This window comes from Toxotes jaculatrix, chromosome 4 (assembly GCF_017976425.1).
Source record: "Toxotes jaculatrix isolate fToxJac2 chromosome 4, fToxJac2.pri, whole genome shotgun sequence".
Classification (NCBI taxonomy): Eukaryota; Metazoa; Chordata; class Actinopteri; family Toxotidae; genus Toxotes; species Toxotes jaculatrix.
This window is the reverse complement of record NC_054397.1, coordinates 12622130-12642297: the sequence shown is the minus strand read 5'-3', so window position 1 is coordinate 12642297 and position 20168 is coordinate 12622130. Positions and strand designations below refer to the sequence as shown.

The 20168-nt window shown below is 41.3% G+C and overlaps 1 protein-coding gene across 4 annotated transcripts in view; it reads left to right on the top strand.

The window, feature by feature from the left end:
• The window catches only part of LOC121180320 (amyloid-beta A4 precursor protein-binding family B member 2-like), a 41955-nt gene that overhangs the window by 10175 nt on the left and 11612 nt on the right, over positions 1-20168 (top strand). For 3 of the 4 annotated variants that reach the window (XM_041035637.1, XM_041035635.1, XM_041035636.1), the window contains exons 2-11: positions 3779-3885; positions 4901-4977; positions 5822-6892; positions 12858-13102; positions 13963-14094; positions 14701-14772; positions 15626-15676; positions 16917-17002; positions 17447-17507; positions 19509-19655. In XM_041035637.1, the coding sequence (XP_040891571.1) occupies positions 5839-6892; positions 12858-13102; positions 13963-14094; positions 14701-14772; positions 15626-15676; positions 16917-17002; positions 17447-17507; positions 19509-19655 (1848 nt within the window). In that variant the 5' untranslated portion in view covers positions 3779-3885; positions 4901-4977; positions 5822-5838. The remainder of the gene's footprint in view (positions 1-3778; positions 3886-4900; positions 4978-5821; positions 6893-12857; positions 13103-13962; positions 14095-14700; positions 14773-15625; positions 15677-16916; positions 17003-17446; positions 17508-19508; positions 19656-20168) is intronic. The other variant, XM_041035638.1, reaches the window with a different exon arrangement.

Here is a 20168-nt window from a genome sequence, read left to right as displayed (position 1 = left end):
TGTTCGCAGCTGCTTCCTTCATTCTTTATGGAGCCAGACCCCCTGACATGCCACTGACACTTGTGCACACACACTAACAACACACGCATACAAGAGCACAAACCCGGTGAGTTGGCCAATGGGTCAGAAGTCAAAGGTCACTGTCATGCTGTGACACATCCTAGATCTTATTACTTACCCTCCCAGTGTGTGTTTTTGTATGTCTGTTGGCCTGTGTGCTGCTCTGAGTGTGTGTCTTGAATATAGTGGGTCTGCCTGTCTGTCTGTGTCGCAGTTTTTGCCTGTGCATTTAACTGTTTACAAGGGAGTCCATGTGGAAGGTTCACCCTCATATTTACTATTCATGTATTTGTTTGTGAACGGGTGTTTGTCTCTCTGTGTGTCAGTGCCGCCCTGCCCACAGATGGGCCCTGTAATTATGCCTAGACCCCCTCATCCACAGCAGAGCACTGCAGGGAGCCCTTCATGGGTGCTGAGGCTCGACTCAGAACAGCCACTACTATCGCTTTCATTGCATTTGAAGTCATATCCAGATGTAGCTGGGATTGAAAGTAGCAGTTTAAGTTCATGCTTACTGTGCTGCTGCTGAAGCTCCACCCAAGTGTGGAAGCTTTAAATTTTGCATTTTACATCTGTCAGTATGCAAAAGAAATGATATGACAACCACAGAGCAGTCTGTACTTAGTGTTTGGATGGTGACACTTTTTTGTTGTTTTGGCTCTACTCCAGCGCACTGGGCTTGCAATGAAACAATCACTATGAGGTTAAAGTGGTAACTTTAAAGGGAAACTTCACTGATTGTACACATCACAATGTGCTTGCCAGTCTTGGGGAGGACTATTGCACATGTGAAAGAAGTTCAGAAGTTTGATTTTAATAGCTTCTGAGGGACCTTTGTAAAATCTGATGAACTGATAGAGCATCAGTTGGAGCTGAAGACTACAAGCTTGAAAGTGATAATAATCTGGTGGTTGTGGAGTTAGAAAGAAGTGATCTTAATAGACCTCCGTAGCCTGCTCCTAATTTCTGGCTAGCAGATCAAGGCTACAATAACCGCTTGCGATCAGATTGCATTTTAGGTGACAAGGAAGAAGAATGCATGGAATAAAATATAAATGCATTTAAACCTCAAAGTTACAGTGTCATGTTAGATCCAGTGTGTTTGAGTAGACAAACCAAAACAAAAAAAATGTTACTCTCCCTTTATGGATATCACTGACTGTATGTACTAAATTTGTTTCTCTTTGTAACAATATGGAAGAATTACAGTGGTTCTTGTGGTAATGCTTAATTGGTATAAGACAGTTGCAAGGTGGTAAACCTGTAAAGCCAGGTCACTGGGAAGTGATTCATACATTTTTAGTGTAGACACTCCTTCATACAAATACTTTCACACACACAAACACACACATTCCCTGGTATGTAGACTTGTTGCAGCAGGATTCAAGGAACTGAGCATGCCATGTAATTTTAATACCAGAATGCAACATTTTTATTGCTATTTTATGATTCACTTTTATACATCACCCTTCTCTCCTCGTCTCTGTCCGTGGCAGTTTTTTTTTTTTTTTTTTTTACTTGAGCTCTGACTTTTAAACCGTTAGAGAAGACATTACAGTAGGTACAGCTGGATCGAGGTTAAAATTATACAGCTGTACCTCAGATGTTTTTTTGTTTTTTTTTAACCACAGTCTTTTAACACCTAGTGTTTTCAGACAAACCAGATGCTGTTGATGTGCTGTTATATCAGTAAGCACAATTGGCTCAGTACAGTCAGTACAGACTTGTTCACTGTATTGTGGCAGATCAGCTGTTCCTCAGGATGTTTAGAGATTTACCAGCACAAGTCAAGTGATTCGGTATTTATAGAAGAATGCACTATTCATAACTGTGAGTTACATAAACCATTGTAAAAATGTGAAAGTTATGTAATCCTGGATTATTATTTATTGTGTCTTTGTACATTTTGGGAGTTGGGAAGAAAAATCATTATGCATGTTGGTGTTTCTTTTGTTCCTTTGAATAGTATTTCTAAATGCCTACATGACACATCGCCTGATGTTGTGGCAGTGGTTTAAAAGAAAATATTGTCTTCAAGTTCCTGGCCCAATAATGTAGACTTTAAATGGCCTGCATTGTGATCAGAAAGGGCTTAAATTGTGCTGTAGTTGTTCAGTTTAGTTATGAAATGATGTGACAGATTAACTTGTTCAAAAGCGTATTCCACTTTTTTGTGATTAAGCACGCAAAATGCCAAAAATACAGAGTTAGGATAATTACATAGCAACAACAATCTTATTTATTGAATATGACAAACTGGAAATCATTTACTCTTCTTCACACAGTCGGGAGAACAGCATCTCATTCAAAATGCTACAGTTAACTCGATAGATTAAGCACTAAAATAGTTGTCTCTTTGCCGAAGATACTGTCCACTGACTGGAACTCCTTTTTCAATCCATGGCTGCATTTACCTTCCACTCCTTCCTTTTTCATACAAATAACAATGGGTACCACAACTGCTGCAAGCTCTATGGCCTACATGTATACTCAGAATAATGTGGAAAATGTGTTAGCATAGCTGCTGTGTAAGAACATAAGTTCAAGACGCCCCTGAAAATCTGCAGATGTCAGTTGCTACGTGTGTGCTGATCAGCCCGTTCATTGTCGTTTAAGACTGAAAGAAGTTTGAAATATGTTCAAGGCTTAAGACAGAGTCATTAAAGGGAAAAGAAGATCCTCGCCAGCAAAAGTAGCAGTGGTTTAGTCCTTATGCTTAAAGTTAAGGATTTCTGCAAAGTCTGCAGTGCATTCTGTCATTATGCAGACAAATGAGAAGAATTAGCGTAGGGTAAAGTGAACTTAAAGAAAGAAAATCTCCAAATGGTTGCATTTAAAACAATGCAATTGATCAGCCAGTTTCAGTATCTGGGCCAATAACTTTAAAAACTCACTGGCTATTATTGCCATTTGAGGATTTGCATGATTACTAAAGCCAGATGACAGTTTATTGCTGATCATCATGTTTAAAAAAATGTCAGAATGTTGTTGCAACCATCAGCGCACTTCTGTCTTTATCCCTGCAGCTGAGACTTGGTGCAGGAGATTGTCTGATCTGAGAGAATTGTAACTTACAGTGTGACTGGTTACACATTTAAATGAGGTTGAAGAATTGCAAATAATTTTGAATTAAATCTTTGCAAAGGCCACTCTCAGCTGTTAGTTGAGCTAAAAGATTCATGTGATGGGGAAACATTTCTTTCAGTTCCTACAATTTTTGTTCCCCAAAATCATTCCAGGTGTTTTTCCAGCCCCTCAGCCAGGGTTAAGTGGGATTTTATGGTCCAATTTAACTATGCTTATCATCTTTCTCTCCACTTCTCATAGAGGTTTGCGTGTTGGTGAGATTTGCCTTGACTGCATTATGCAGTAATGTGCACGTGTTTGTGTGTATGTGTCGGTTGGTGGAAAGCAGAGTATGGGGAGTTTACAAGTCTCCTGTGGCATTAACTTTATGATGGTTCCAGTCAGTGAAGGGCTGGCAAGACTGCACCAAAGAAAGAAATATGAGCTCTATACAAAATGAACCACCCATACACACACGCACATACAAAGACACACACACACCTTGTGTATTAATGTTTGATCAAGGTTGTGAATAATTGATGTGTCTTTATTATTTGTCCCCCTGGTGTCCTGCAGCCCTCTTTTTCTCTCTGTTCATCCCTCCCTCTTTCTCCATCTCATTAACCCTACTTTATGTTTGTCCCTCCCTCAGGACGCTGCTGCTTCAGTAAAGCCCTCCTGATTGGATGAAGAGAGAACCATTGACTACCAGTATGGATGCGCTCCATCCTGGAGTTTCCCACAATCCTTAGTTCTCTGGTCAGTAGCAACTCTAAAAAGGGCTTCTTTCAAGTTGGTATGTTTTTAACATAAAAATAGTTTCTTGTAAACCCTCCAAGCTTTTCAAAACCATCCTACTGCCATAAATGAAAATATAAGCCCGCGTCTGCTTTCACTATTTAAAAACATTGCTATTGATGTTGTCCATAAATATGAGATGAAATTCAGACATAATAAAGGGATGGTATTTAGATAAAATTAGAGTGTCTTTTTAGAACCACAAAATGCTAGCAAAATCTATGCTAGGATACACAGGGCTAACCCCAGTGAATATAACTCCATAACACTTCCTGCAAATGCTTTGCAGTAAAAGCTATTATAATTTCTCTTTTACTTTGAAGCAATTAAACCAGGTTTTTTCCTGCAAGTAAATCTAAGGTAGACCACATCAGCCAGACTGGGAGCTTATTGTTGTTTGGGTGAACTACACCTTTCTGCAACACCTTTCTGTGTGTCATGTTAGGTACCATCTTAGCTTGTAAAGGAAGTATTACATGTGTTAATATCAGTGTTTTTAATCTGTTTACATCTTGAGCCACAGCAGCTCTCTAGCATTACGTATGATGTATCATGTTTTTTGTTTTCTTTTTCAAATTCACTGAACTGTTCAAAAACACTTTGGAAGTCCACTTTTTGCCTGTCTCATGTCCCTGTTCTCTGCACAGTACATTCAGTGTCTGGTTGAGTCAGTGTGCATGGGTGGGACAATATGCAGAACAATTTTGTGTTAAACAAACTGAGGCTCCACCTGGATTGATCATGTTTTTGATTCTTCCTCCATGATTCACAGTGTCCGTTCTGTAATTTTTATTATTATTTTTATTATGTTATGGAGTCCCCTCACCGCCTCTCAGTATTTTGTTGTCTCCGTAGAAACCAGCTGTAGTTGGGTTCCACATGGATGAATGTGGTCTCCGAGGGCAACCCAAGAAGTACTCAGGATTCTTTGCATTCTTCTTCTGATCATTCCGTTTTTTGTTTTTTTTTTCCTCAGTGGTGTTCAGATCTGCAGCTGAGTCTACTGAACCCTGAACCGTGACCAGCACCAGTCTGTGACTGACCTCCTGTCAGGTACAGAATACACAAACACACACATGCTGTGCAGCATTTAGTTAGAATGACATCCTCCAAACTCTTCATGCTCTTCATGCCCCCTCCCACTAGCTAGTAGTTTTGAAAGACGCCAGTCCACAGTGATATCTCTCAAGAACGTAAAAGATAAGCCTGGCAGTGTTCTGTAGTTTTGTTATCATCAACAGATCCCATAAAAAGGACAAAACCAACCGTATGTTAGACCCGTAGGAGTAAATAGTGCAAATAGCCAGAAAGTACACGTTCATAGAAATGTCTCACCTGGTACAACTGTGTTTTTATTGCACAGTGGAACACTGCAGTATACTGTGTCAGGCTCTGGCTGCGAACAACTTCTCTGTGGCATCAGTTCATTGTTGGTTTTGGTCTTTTTCGTGTTATTTGTCGACAGCAAGAAAGATACAGAATATCACCAAACTTACCTTTCAATTTTGACGCCTTCAGTAGACCTTTCGTTGACCTCTTTCTGATTAAAGCTCTGGATTGATTAATTGCATTTCTGTGATACTGCAAACCAAACCAAAAGAAAAGCAGCCCCGAGCTGCATCGTTGTTTATACACTATTTTAGCATTTTTTTTACCCCTGATTTTTAATATAATTAGCAAACATTGTATATTTTTCATGCCTAGACACATTTTTTCCTTAGGCATTTCCCACATACACAGCACGTGTCTTTGACATAATAATGCAAGAATAGTTGTTATAATGCAAATAACTGCTGTATGTAAGCAGTGGGAAAGTTAACTCCCACAGTGTGTTGTGTGCATGTTAACGTGTTAATTTAAATTTATTCAGTCTGGTCCCTCTCTCTTCCTCTTTCAGCTGATCTGTCTTGTGCCATGATGATGTCAGTAGATGTGACCAATCGTAATGGCCCCGCTGCCACGCCTCCCACCTCACTCAGCCTTCGGTCCTCACACAATCAGCTACTCAGCAGCGATGTCATCAAACAGGGCTCCGCCACACCTCCGAAGTGTCGCAAAAAGTATGCACTCACCAGTATCCAGGCCGCCATGGGCCTCGGAGAAGCAGTGCCATCTTCACCGTCACCGTCATCATCCCCATCACAGTCTTCAACCCCCAACAATCCCAAACTAGCCAAGAACGGGGTTAACCAGCTTCGTAAAGCCGGTCAGGACCACAACAAAAACACGACTGGTCCTGACTCAATTGATCTAGAGTGTAATTCAGAGACTATAGATGACCGCAATGTCAACACGGCAGAGGAGCACGACAGTCACACTCTCACCAATAATGACCGAGAGGATGATGTCATGAAGTTAGATGACGAACTGCACCAAGACGCCAACACTGATACAGAGCCCGAGCAGATAACAGAATCAAACATAGACTGTAACATAAACACGACAGTGGATCTCAAACTGAACGGCAACACAACAGATTTGGGCTTTGACTTGAACATTGAGGCAGAGGAGAATGATGACATCAGCATTCTGTCTGAAAAGGAAATAATGTCAAAGATGAAGATTGAGGAAGATGGAGATGAGGTGGTGTTGGAGGAGCAGGAAGATGAGGAGAAGAAGCCTTTACTCATGATAAAAAGTGAGTCTCCTGTGAAGAACCACAAAGTTTCTGCAGGCCTGGAACTTATCTCTGACCTCCAACCCAACATCAAGCTCCTCAAATCTGGCAAGGACTCTCCGGTGCCTCCACCTCCCTCACCCCCACGTCAAGCCAGCCCAGAGGACACACCCCTGCTCTCTGTGGCCTCCTGCTCCTCCTCTTCCTCCTCCTCTCCTGAGACGAAGAAGGACAGGAGGACCGGTGCAAAGACAGACTGTGCATTGAACCGCATCCAGAATCTGAACCCCAGTGACGAAGAGTTGAGTTGGACCACACTGTCCCAAGAGAGCAACTCCCCAGAGGAGACAGGTACACATATACATACACACACACAAAACATGCTGCGAATAGCTTATTGTAGTAAACTGTAGTAAACAGCCATTGTCATTTACTGATGTTTCCCATGGTTTTCATTGAGTGTGTGTCAGCTACTCGAATGTGTGTGTGTGTGTGTGTTGTTTTTTTTTCATAAATTCTCTTGTGTGCTATGTAGCGGTTTTACCGTCCTCTCTGCTGATGACATGTTTCCATTTAGGGTGACCCAGTGTGCACACATGTGCGTGCATGCATAAGCTGAATTCAGACATTGCTGGAACAGAATAACAATCACTCCAGCCTCCAGTAAATCTCCCAGAGTCCCTCTGGGACAGAAGTGCCCTTGTAACCTCATGGGTAGTTTGCAAGCTAGATCAGCTGCGTCCTGTTTCAAGCTGTGTCCTGTGCTTGTGTGTGTATGGATAGGGCTTGCGGGCTATTGATGAATTAATGAAAAATCCGTAGCTGCCATTATCTCTCTCCTTCTCTGTGTCTTTGATGTCTTCTCTAGAGCTGTTACTCGAGACAGGAGTCATTTTAGCTTCCTAAAATCTTACCCTTCCTACCCCTAGTTCATCATTCTTTTTCTGAGAATATGAACATTTGTGCTCTGTAAATAGTAAATGTGATGTAGGGAGTAGTTTGAACATACACATACAGACAAATGGAGAATTGTGGACCTCCAGTATTACAGCTGGGCCTTTCCGGATGTACCTGTAGCTGTAGTTTCCATGAGAAAAACTTTAGTTTTCATCCCACTTCAGTCCATAGGTCTGTGGGTACAACAAGCAGACATATACTGTTGACATACTTTGTTAGGCATTCAGTTTGTTTTTCTTTTCAATCAGCTTTTATAGGTCAGTCAAGTTGACCTAGAGAATGCTAGAAAATACCCATCACAACATCATAAAACCCAAAGTGTTATCCTGAAATCGTTTGTCTGACAGTGCAAAACCTGAACAGGTGTGATCATATAGCACAAAGTAAAGCAACTGCACAAATGAAAAGCTGGAAGTAGGGAATGTTTGGCATTTTTGCTTGAAAAATGACTGAAAATGTTGATTAAGTTTTATTTTAAAATATAGTTTTTGTATAGTAAATAGCACAGTCTTTTATCTTTCCTGATAGTGTAAGCATACCGTAAGTTTCAGTGTTTAAATATGTACTTATTAGCATGCTAATCATTTACTGGTGTCATTCCATGACATTCAGGATGAATAAAAGAAAGCTGATGTTATCGTTTCTACTGTCTAATGTCTCAGTACTTACAGTAAGGCAGAACTTTGGGGTGAATTTTAACTAAAGCTAAATTCCTGTGAGTCATCACCTCTGTCATGGGCCTTTAGTTTCTTATACTTGCTTGTTGCCTACCTCTGCAGAAGGTCTGTCCAAGTCATTGTTTTTCTTTGTCAGCGTTATGTAAAAATCTGGATGTTCAGTTTAATTGGGCCCTTAAAAATTTCTGCCTGGTGTTTTTTTTTTCTTTTTTTTTTGTAAGTCATATGAAACACATCCATCTCGTCAAGAGCAGCAGCCCCAGCCTCTGACATGAGCTCAGCTGTAAACCATCCTCTGTCTCGGTCTGTGAGAGTTTCAGTGCTCTGAACCCCTGAGCCTTGCTGCTGCTTTATTTCTCCCATAATGTTTCTCTTCTAGCTGTCTGATGACTCACTGTCCCTTTCGAATTGAAGGCTCTGAGCATCTGTGTATTTCATTTCTCTACAAGTATTGTGGGAGAATTTACTTTCCATGTGTTCTTTTGTCCATGAATTCCTGTCTCTCGTCTTCAGAACTCATCGTGGCTTGTCTACAGTGTAATTTCAAAGTGATAATTCTCTCATGGGAGGGCCTTGCGTTTTGTGTAGATCAATGTATGTGTGTATGTATTGATGAGCAGGAGAAGGGGGACAAAAAGTAGATGTTAACGGTACTGTAGTCTCTGGTTAAGACTTATTGTCCTCAGAGGGTTTGCTGAAGAGTCGATAGTCATGGTACTGGCATCCTTCATGTTGGATATATGGAGATTTAACTCATAGTCGTCCATACTGCTGTGTCCTCCTGTCTCTCTCTCTCTCTCTCTCTCTCTCTCTCTCTCTCTCTCTCTCTCTCTCTCTCTCTCTCTCTCTCTCTCCCTCTCTCATATTGACAAAGCCATGTTGTTTTCCCAGGTGTCTGTCAGATTCCTCTGTGGATGTTGCGGGTTAGAGGGCCAGTATGACACTGCTTTCACACAGAGAAGCCAAAACACACATAGACACACACACATTGCTGAGTTGAGGAAGGTCATTTAAAAAGGTCCCTTGCATTCTCACACAGCAGCATATATTCTAACACTTGCTAGGGAACATTAGTTGAACATGGATGAGTGCAGAACAGCAACATGTGGCATTCACTGTGTTTTTTTAGTGAGTCAGATGTTGAACCACTTTTTTTTCTTTCTTTCTGTCACCCACTTTACTCAAAAATACGTCCACCCTCAGGGTATCAGGGTCCTCCTCTTTGCCTTTTTTTCTACCTTCAGCCATAATGTATGTCTCACTCACTCTCTGCTCCTCATCCTTGCACCTCCACTGGATATGATACAGAATGAAAGATGATCTGGGGGTTGCCAGGACAACCAAGAGAGGCTAAAGGAAAGGTGGAAAGGAGGGAGAAAATGACAGTCATAGGCATTTGATGAAGGAGGAGTGGATTTTTAGTTTCTTTCCATCTGCCCATGTGAATGTTTGTTTTAGGACAGGAAAGGGAGGGCAGGCTTATTTGAGCTGCTGATGTTGTTGATGCTCCAGATAGAGGAAGGAGAGACAACAACAGCAAACATAGATCAGCTGCAGGGAACACACAACCTCTCTCCCCCTCTCTCTCCCTTTCTTTCTTTTCTTCTGTTTCTCTCGTCTCTCCCTCGGTCTCTCTCTCCCTTCTTTCACTCTTTCCTCCCTCTCTTCTCTGCCTCTCTTTTCACGTCATGTTTTCCCTGCCTCTCTGTCTCGATATGTCTCCATGTCCCTCTCTCTCTCTCTCCTCTCTCTTTTTCCTCACCCCATCTCTTGCAGTGTCCCCCCCCTCTCTTCTTTCTCCTCACTCTTTCTCTCTGTCTGGGGTTCTCTCTTTGGTTACAGCACCGGGTTTTGCTGTATGAGAGGCAGCTAGCTAACTATGATGCTGGGGAAAGACTACATGCTGGCCATTGTGATTGTCAATTACGAGGGTAGGTGCATCTGTCGGAGTCGGAAACTACACTGTGGGGTTAGAGTTTGAAATGCTGTCTGAGTGTGTCTGTCTGTGTATAAGTGTGTGTGTGTGTGTACAAGTATGGGTTTATATGTGTGTCTCTTCCAGCACAAGGATGAAGTTTGTAATGATATCGTTCTGCCTTAGTAATCTGTGGTCTGTGCGTGCTATATTTGTGCATGTGTTGTGAGTGTGTCTTTAGTGTCATTTGTCAGAGAGAACATGTTCTCAATGCAATACAACTGAAATGAATTGTGAACATGTGTATGTGTGTGTTTTGCTCCAGAAGCTCTCTGCTCTCCCCTCCCCCTCTGCTCAACTCTGCTCTGGCATGGAGCTGCATGCTAACGGAGGCTGTGACAGGCTAACTGCTACGTAGCTCCACTGTGGCACATTTCCATGATCGGCATAGGAGCGTGCTAACTGTTAGCCTCAATGTCAGCACGCTAAGACTTTTCATTCTAGTTCCACACTTGTCACAGTGCTTGCAGAGGGTGACACTTCTAACTTCAAGGCATGATATAGCCCTCGCAACAAACTAGCCAGAGCACTGAAACAGCTAGAGCTTTCTCTCTCTCTGTGTCTCTGTCAGTGCCCCCATTCTCTCTCTTCTTTTGCACATATATGCTTTAATCCATATCCAGTACTCTGTTCATTTCCTGCTGGCACACATTCTGAGTCACCATCCTCCCCTTTGCACATAGCAGAGACACTGAGGTTCTCTCAGTTGTAGTTTTATTGGCTCTGACCTATTTTACTTGCTCATAAAAGACTGCAACTCCCAGAAGGCACTGCTTCACAGCTCCTTGCTCTAAACCAGAGTCTTAAGCCCCAAAGGACATCTGTTTGTGCCAAGAACGTATGTGCATATTTTGCAAAGCTTTCTATGATTTCTCTTTCATTAAAGAAACCAAAGTCTTAACAACTTATCTGAATTCCATCTCAGTCTGGACGGACCCGGTAGTCATGATGACACATAGCCTGCTGCCGTGGCGACAGGCCCACGGGCTGTGTTTCATCAGCATGGTCAGCAGTTCGAGAAGTCTTCGTGCAATCACGCACACACACTCTCAAACACACAAACACTCAAAAATACACACAGCACCAGCTGACCAGTCACTCAGAGCTTATATCACCTTTATGAGTTGCTACACCACCTAATGCAGTTTCGGATCGTCTTTACTACCTCTGCCACTACATCAACTTCACACACACAAAGATGCTAACAATAGTTGTGTGTATGTGTGTGTGCTGCAGCTGGCTTGACTGCCAGGAAACTGCAGCCTTCAGATGACATGACATTTTGTACAAAAGTGAGAGAAGAAACAGTGATATAACTATTCTGATACTCCGCGCAATATATGTGTGTGTGTGTGTGTGTGTTTTCAAGGTAACTGTTGTATTTCCTCTAAATTTATCACTGTCAAATAATTTACAGTAATAGCCTTCTGCTATGTTCTGTTTGGGGAGGGAACTTTAAATTTTATGTAAATCCATACGTGACTTTTGGAGCAGAACAACCTAATAGTTTGAGCAGGCATTTAGTAATTTAGTTTTATTCCCTGTCCTTTTTATTGTATAGCTTTTCTAGTAAATCAGGATTGCACATGTCACCACCCACATCTCTAAAAGCGAGTCATACTGTATAAATTGAGTTTGGAATGCTAATGCTTTCATTTCCCTCACTGACGAAGTGTGATTAGTTAATGTAAAGAAACCATAAGCAGGTGGAAGAAAGAAGAGATGGATTCAAACCGAGCTTGACAAAGAAATGGTACAAATGATGTTACTAAATTTTGGTGGTACTAAATTTTGCCTGGCTTTAGTTTTGTTTCTTTTTGAAATAATTTCCATTTCTGCTGTTTTGATTTAGAAGTTAGTGGTCTTGCAGAGACGTCTCTTTGACTTCATCCAACTTAAGAACTTGGCATAGAAAGCATTTCTTGTGCTATTGTAAAGGGAGATTTTTCTTCTTCGTCACGTTAGCCCGTATGCTGAAATCAAATCCTCTGAATATTTAAGACAGTCTGGCTTATGGCATCTTTATGGTCTGCTGTTAATACACCTGTTTCCAGATTATGAATCCGTTATTTAGGACACAAATTTTGAGTGATCTGATTTTAAAAAGCAATAAACTGAAGAATCCATAATAGATCACACACCCATGGAAATAAAAGAGCAGATTTGTATGACACTAGATTCTGAGAAGAGGCTAATGCAGTTACCAGGGCCAGAAAATAATAATAAGTCTTTATTTGTGTCATGTTGAATAAAGCCTAATAGGTTTAAGTTCTGCTTTGGGCTTGCTCGTTTGGGACTGCATCTGACATCTGTTTAAGTGTTCTAAATGTGAGAGGAACACTGTCTGTCTGCGTTTTGTTGTGCATATTTGAGTTGTTTGTTCCCTGTGTGGTATCTTCATTTTAAAAATGTTTAAGGAATGTTCATGGGTGTGTTATACAAATACAACAAGGGTTCTTAACAAGTTTTACTCAGTTGTTATCTATGGTACATCACAGCTTGTTAAATGACAGCTGCCGCAAATGCTGGTAATCCTTCTCAGCTGTTCATATTGCTCAGTGTATAAGCATGGCAGGGTTAACTTTCACTTAACAGACGCCTGTTTTTCCATATGGAAAAAAAACTGTTCTGTGTTTGAGTGCAGCCACAGAGGTGTGTTTATGCATGCACTTCTAAATAAATCCAAATGTGGGTGTGTTTTTACCAGATATCTGGAGTGAGCAGTCATTCCAGACAGACCCTGACCTGCCTCCAGGATGGAAGAAGATCACAGACATGGCCGGTATCTACTACTGGCACATTCCTACAGGCACCACCCAGTGGGAGAGGCCTGCCACCCGTCAAGCACCCCCAGGACCTGGAGAGTCCCAGGCCCTGGGTGACCACACAGCCTCAACACCACGTAAACACTCTCTGGGCTCACTCAGCCCCTCACCCACTCCTGACCATGAGGTGAGAGACAGAACAACAGACTGAAACACACATTTGTTTTTTTTTTTAGGCCTGACCTTAATCTTACCTTTCATTTTTGCTGTAACTGTCAGTTAACTTAGGTTACATCTGCAATTGTTCTGTTTAAATGGGATCAACCCGGTCTAAACGAGGACATTTTGTTGGTGTTTCTGGCAGCGATCAGTATCTAATTTTGGTTGGAGTACACTCTAAAATCAATCTGTCCACATTGTTAAGAGCTGAGGAGCAACAATGGGGAAAATAATGAAGTCGCTGATTTAAATTAACCCGCAAATAATGAAGTCAGGCCTTAGATTAAAACACAAACATATTCTAATGGGGTAGTGTTTGTACAATATATCTAAATTGTCTTACAACTACAATTCAGTTTAGTTGAAAATTAAAATCCCTATTATTCGTCATTATTGTCTTTATAACTGCTGAAAATGAAAATGCTTATTTGAAGCTTCTGATGATTATCAGTCAAGGAAATTGCACACAGCAAGGAATGAATATGAGAGTGGCTGTAATAACATGGATATTGTGTGTTGGAAATGCATAACAGCACAGTGCTCTTCTTCTAGCAGTACTGTTATCTCTATGGTTTCTAAAGCTAAATGTTGTTTTTGCATTTCATAATGACCTCTGGAATAGTTTAAAATAAGAACTGTCATAGTAAATTATATTTTGTGATATAGAAACAATTATTTATGAAGCTCAACATAAAATCAGATTTTTATGCCTCGGCAAGTACTCCATTTCTATGAAGAGTCAGTCACAGTTTCTAATAACTATAAAACGTTCTAATAACTCTGCTTTTGTGTGTGTGTGTGTGTGTATGTGTGTGTGTACACATGTAGTCGTGCCAGGCAGAGGTTTTCTTCAGGGCGTCAACTCGTTCGGGCAGCACCACCTCCGACAGCTCAGTGGAGCCTCTCTCCTCTCATGAGCCCACCCTGCCCACATGTGGATTTGTCAACAGCTGCTACTTTGTAAGTAACAGATAAGCCCTTTTTTCTGTGAAAACTTTACGTGCCAAACTGTGTGTGTGTTTATGTGGTATTATATACCTTTTGTAAAAGACAGGTCATGTGGCCTCCATGTGGCGTTTCAGACGGGTGAACATATTTATCTGATGGTAGATTTTTGCTCTGTTGTCCTGACTGAGATTAGTCGAAGACTGGCAGAAATATGCAACAAGACAGCCTTGCAAAAGGGGGGGGGGGAGGACATCACTACTCCAGTCTAGCTTCAGAATAGCAGGAATGCAAGAACACTGAGTCAATCAATCAGTCAATCATGCAGAATGATGGAGGGAAACAGAGAGCGGGAAGGAGATTTATAGAGAGGAGCATGGTGTAGATAAAATATTGATCCAGTGAGAATGGACTGATGTTGACAGATAGATGTGCCAGAATGAGATTCTGGCACATCTGTCTAGAGCGACTGACCTGCAGACTGCTCGAGTGTTAACCAGTGACACAACAGCCAAAATGGCAGACAGGCAAACATGGTGGTGTCACATGTCCTCTAAATTTCAGTCACTTTATAATTATAATGCTTCATCTCTCTCTGTCTCTCTCTCTTTCTCTCTTTAGCCTCGTTCCACATCTCTCCAGGGGATGCCTGATCAAGAGTCTCGCTCTCAGCATCTCGAAGATGAGGACAAGGTGGGTTACATGAAAACTTTGCACATCGCCTTTCCTTCCACGCCTGACACCCAGCAGCCTTGATTTTTACTCAATTTTTTTTTTTTCTGTGTGTAAATGTGTGTGTGGGGCACAGACAGGAAAAGAAAATACCTACAGCACCTGTGCACCTGTATATATTAATGTCTACATGTATCACACATAGTGCAGTCACTAAGTATTTGGACAGTGAAAAGCTGCCATTTGTTATGGCTCTGTGTTTCAGCACATTTGATTTGAAATAAGATAATGACTTTGAGGTTACAGTGGTTCCTAATGCACACAAATTACAAGCACTATGAAAACTATATATTTTTTAATATTTTGATTCATATTTTGTCTTTATAGGCACTTTCAGTGGCTTTCTTTCTTGGTTATAGTCAAACACTTTTTTTCTCATCTCTTTGCTGACATGTCACTTAATGGTTTAAATTTTTTCGTTAAAATTAAAGCTGAAAGTCAGAGCCATTTCAGATTCGTCATGTGAAGACATGAAAGACAGAAGAAACGTGTCTTTGTTCAAATAAGCACTGACTGTACCCTATGTCTGTTTTGTTCCAGTTATACTAATCAACAATCAGTAGATTCTCAGTAGTGAGGTGAATGTTCAATAGGAGCAAGAAACATTTGAGAAAAGTCTTGATTGACAGCTTCTCATTCAAGAATTCATGTTTTTGCTGGGTTGCTCCTTATTGCAACAGAAACTCAGTGTGGAGTGAGCGCGTTAGCTAACAGCCTTGTTCTGTCTTTCTTCCCTTGCTCCCCTCCCACCCTTGACCCCCAATCCTTGACCCACCACTATCTGTGTGCGTGTGTGTTTTAACGCTGTATGTAGAAACAGGTGTGGAGTGATTTTGGCGGAAAGATTGATAGTGAGGTGTGGAAGGCAAGTATAATGTACTCAATGTCAATGGGTCTTGCTCTTGGTCTAGCTTCACCCACTCTTTGAGTGTGTGCATTTATGTATTATGTGCTAGAAATTCACTGCCTGGGCAAAAGCATGCGTGGCTGATGCTTCAACATAAATGTAACTGCACCAACCACAGCATTTTGTCATGCCTGATGTGTCAAAACATCTCTGTTACTTGGCTGCAGCAACATACTCAACAGGTTGTTTCTTTCTCTACTTATATGGCTAAAATATTTTCATCTTTCCTTCCTGCTGGCACAGATCTGAATGTGTTTGCACACACAAGTGTGTTTACAAACTACGTGTTAACTTCCTTTCCTTGATGCAGCTTGCCCCATCACACATAATACACCACCGCCATTTCTCCATCCAGCAAGGGGATTCCGCCCACACTTGGATGCATGCTGGCATTTACTATGTGGGGTCATAATATTTACAGTTTGGTTTCTGTCAGGTTTGTGTCTTTATAGCCCCTCTCCCACATGTCCTGTAACCCATGAATATTACAGCAGGTACACATATCAGCGTCATGTTGGAATGGGAGCTGAAGTGATTTTTGTTTAACATGCTCACGCAGTGAGGTGGCTCATGGCCTGGTAAGGTTTCTGGCTGCCTGCCACAGTTCTAAATGGAACAAAAGCACCACCATTTCCAGGAAAACCATGCAATTCTTTTGGGAGTTCCAAATGTACTATATGTTGGCCTTAAACACAGTAAGAAATTCAGTCATAAAGAGACTGTGAAGTTTTATGTAACATTAGGAAGTTCACCAGCTTTCTTGTCAAAAAATTAAACAAACAATAAACAAGAACACTGTTATAGGAATAATCTGAATTTAATATCTTCCTACACTAATAAAAGGTTATCTGGATCACTTGATCACTACATTACCAAAACTATAAAGTAACTAGAAATGAATCCAAATATGGAGACAACAAGGCAACGTCCTGTGGGATCAGACCTTACAGAGTTTTACTTACTGTGTGAGAATAATAATAGTCAGACAATAATCGCTTTATTTCTGCAGCACATTTAAAGCAAAGATGCTTCAAAAAGTGCTTTAAAGACAAGATTATCCAGATTTTCAGTTATTTCGGAATGACTCAAACTCAGACAATTTTACAGGTTACATGTGTGAAAGGAGCTTTGAGGCGGACCCCCTTTGAGTTATTTTGGTATCATTTTACACTCTAACGATGTCACCTGTGTGCACCAGGACCTGCAGGCAGCCACGGTGAACCCTGACCCCAGTCTGAAGGAGTTTGAGGGTGCTACACTTCGCTACGCATCACTCAAGCTGAGGTAAAATACCTATGCACCAGACTCACATGCAAGCATGTAGAAAAACCAAACTTCCCCTGTGCATGAATCTCTGTCAGCCACCACAGTTGCAAATAGTTCTAAAAAGTTTTTTTTTCTTTTAATTTCTTTTTGCTATCCATGTACAGTCACTCTCTCTTGCTCTTGGTCTCTCTCCTTGTTCTGTCTAGTTTCTCTTATCTTGTGTTAAATCAGTGTTAAAGTTTAATGAGATCAGACAATGCAGGAAGTTAGCTCTTGTACTCAGGAAATGGCTCCATGTTTGCTGTTAGTGTAATCACTGCCTGTAACTTTGGTAAATTCACACACAGGACAGGAACCTTATAAACACAGCAGCTAATGGCTGCAATGGTAACACTGGCACACTGCTAATCTTATAACTGCATCCTGTATTCCACTTTTTTTAATCTGTTTAACTTTTTTCAGGAACCGTCCAGCAGTGGAAGAAGAGGAGTCTAACAGTGTCAACAGTGACCCAGAAGCCAAGGTAATCAGTCTTTCCCCCTAAAAACGTTAGTGTGGCTGGTGCAATGCCTCCAACTGTGTAATATCATCTTTTGCAGAATCACTTTTGTATTTGTAATTGTATTCATGTGTTTTTTTTTAACACCCCTGAATAGAACCAACTTTCCCAGCAGACACGGCTTCTTGTTTTGAATAGAAGGTGTATGTATGTTTTCGTCTGTTGATGTCCTAAGCCTGCTTGTTTACCGGTGGTGTTTATGTTCATGTTGACTGTCTATGCTCCTTTGAGGGAAGAGAGAGAGCTAAACAATACTGCCTCCCAGTGGTGAGACAGAGAAGTACAGTTCCATGTTTCACATTGGTGCATTAATTACTTAGACCTCTTTAACATCCAAACCTAAGATTCAAATGAGACATTTACACTTTTAATCAAGGATCAGGCTCAATAAAACTAATCACTCAGTAGAATGTTATGCCCGTTCAGCCAATACTGTTACCAGCAAATGTCAGCCCCAGGTATAAATTCAATTTAGAATCCAACTAATTACTGAAAACTGGATTAATTATTTATCTGGCTTTATACGGAGTCATTTTTTCTGTCTCAAACCGCAGCAGATTGCAGGAAGGCTAAAATATATTCCAAGGTGTGTGTGTATGTGTGTGTGTTGTTTGCCACAGATGGCTGAATAGATCTAAAGAATTGCAGATTAGAGTTTAAAGCCAACACTCGGCTTGATGACGTGGGACTGATTTGGCTGTCTAGTGTCTGTTTCGCTCTGTGTGTTTGTCTGGCAGAAACTCACAATCCTTAGCAACAGTGACACTGTGATGAATACCAGACACAAACACAGACCTACAGTCAGGGCATCTGGTCTGGCAGCACACTCTGACACACACATCAATGGCAGCAAACAGCCCACTGCAGTATCGAGATTGGAACGGTCCCTTTCTACCTAGTACGGGAGTTAAATATGAACAAGACGTCACTCAGCAGTAATTTATATCTAACAAAGGCTTAGGAGACTGACCAGATAACTCCAGTACGCACACAGCTGCCATTTGACTAAACAAACCATAAATTATCGAAATAAAAACCTTGTACCCCTTGTAAAGAAACACACGTTTTTATAATTTGCATGAAACAGTCTACGTAGTTTGTGTGTCATGAAGCTTCTACCACCTGCTGGTCTCTGATCAGTGACACAGCTTTCACCAGACTTGTGGCAACATGCAGAGAGACAATGCGGGATTGTTGTGTGTGTGTGTGTGTGTGTGTGTGTGTGTGTGTGTGTGTGTGTGTGTGTGTGTGTGTGTGTGTGTGTGTGTGTGTGTGTGTGTGTGTGTGTGTGTGTGTGTGTGAAAGAATGTGCCAGACACTCATCAGCCTTACTCAGCTCAAGTCAGCAGTATAAAACATCTCCAGATTGAAGACATCATGTTACTGTATGTCCTGCTGTGAAATGCTTAAAACTGTGTGTCTTTGTGTTTGTCATACAAAAAGAACAGTAGGTGGATGTCACTGTTATTTTTAGCTGTTTTTGTCCTGCTTCTGCTGTCACAACATGAATATACTTCAAGTTATCAGTTTAAAATGAGCAAGTTTTCCCTCAGCAAACTGTGACATCACTGGTTTGTGTGATCCTGGCTCACTTTGTTTTCTGTCTGTGACTTCGGTCTTCGTCTTTCCCTCTCTCACTTCTTTCATTTCTCTGTGGTCTGCAGAAGACTGTCTGAATGGACTGCTGAAATCAAATAAATACTTGATGAGGACAGATGGATGGGTCTCTCTCCTTCCTCCCTTCTTATCTACCTGCATTGCCTTCATCTGTTTACCAATCTTTTTGTGGAGTTCAAACTGTTTTGCTTGACCCTCTGAATCTTGCAAGTTCGAAACTGCAAGTGCATTTTAAACAGTTAAAAAAAAAAAAAACTCCTTTTCTGTGTACAAATGTTTGATATGTCTGTAAGAACTGTACTGTATGTGTAACAGCATCATCACTTGGTGTATCTTTGTTTCCTTCAGTGTTTTGCAGTGCGCTCCCTGGGATGGGTGGAGATGGCTGAGGAGGACCTGGCTCCTGGAAAGAGCAGTGTTGCTGTCAACAACTGCATCAGACAGTTGTCCTACTGCAAGAATGACATCCGAGACACTGTTGGCATCTGGGGAGAGGTGAGAGGGAGAGTGTAGAGACACAGTATGTATCTATATGTGTTTAGCTTTGGCTGTAAAACAAAGGGTGCCAAGTTTGTAGTTGTTGGAAAGCAAAGGATCTGGAGAGGAGGAGTGCTCGTATAGATTTAAGGAGAAGAATAAAGATGGAGGGCGGAGCAAAAAAAAAAAGAGCAACAGACGTTAACAGGGGTGAGAGTCTTTAGAAATGAGTCAAGAGATGGAGGGAGGGGGAAGGAATGAAGAGAGGAAAGAGAGCAATGGAATGAAGTCTCTCCTTCTCTCTGCAGTGGTTGTGTTTGATGTGAAGCGACAGAACAGAGAGAGAGAGAGCTTCGTTCCACTCTCAATAACCTTTCATCTTCTGCCCCCTCTTTTTAGGGTTTGATAATTTATTTAGAGGTCTTCAAAGCTAAAGGACACACACACACATTTACACACCATTCATACACACACAGGCATATATACTTTATAAGCAAGTAAAAGAAAAGCACCTGGCCTTTAAAAGTCACT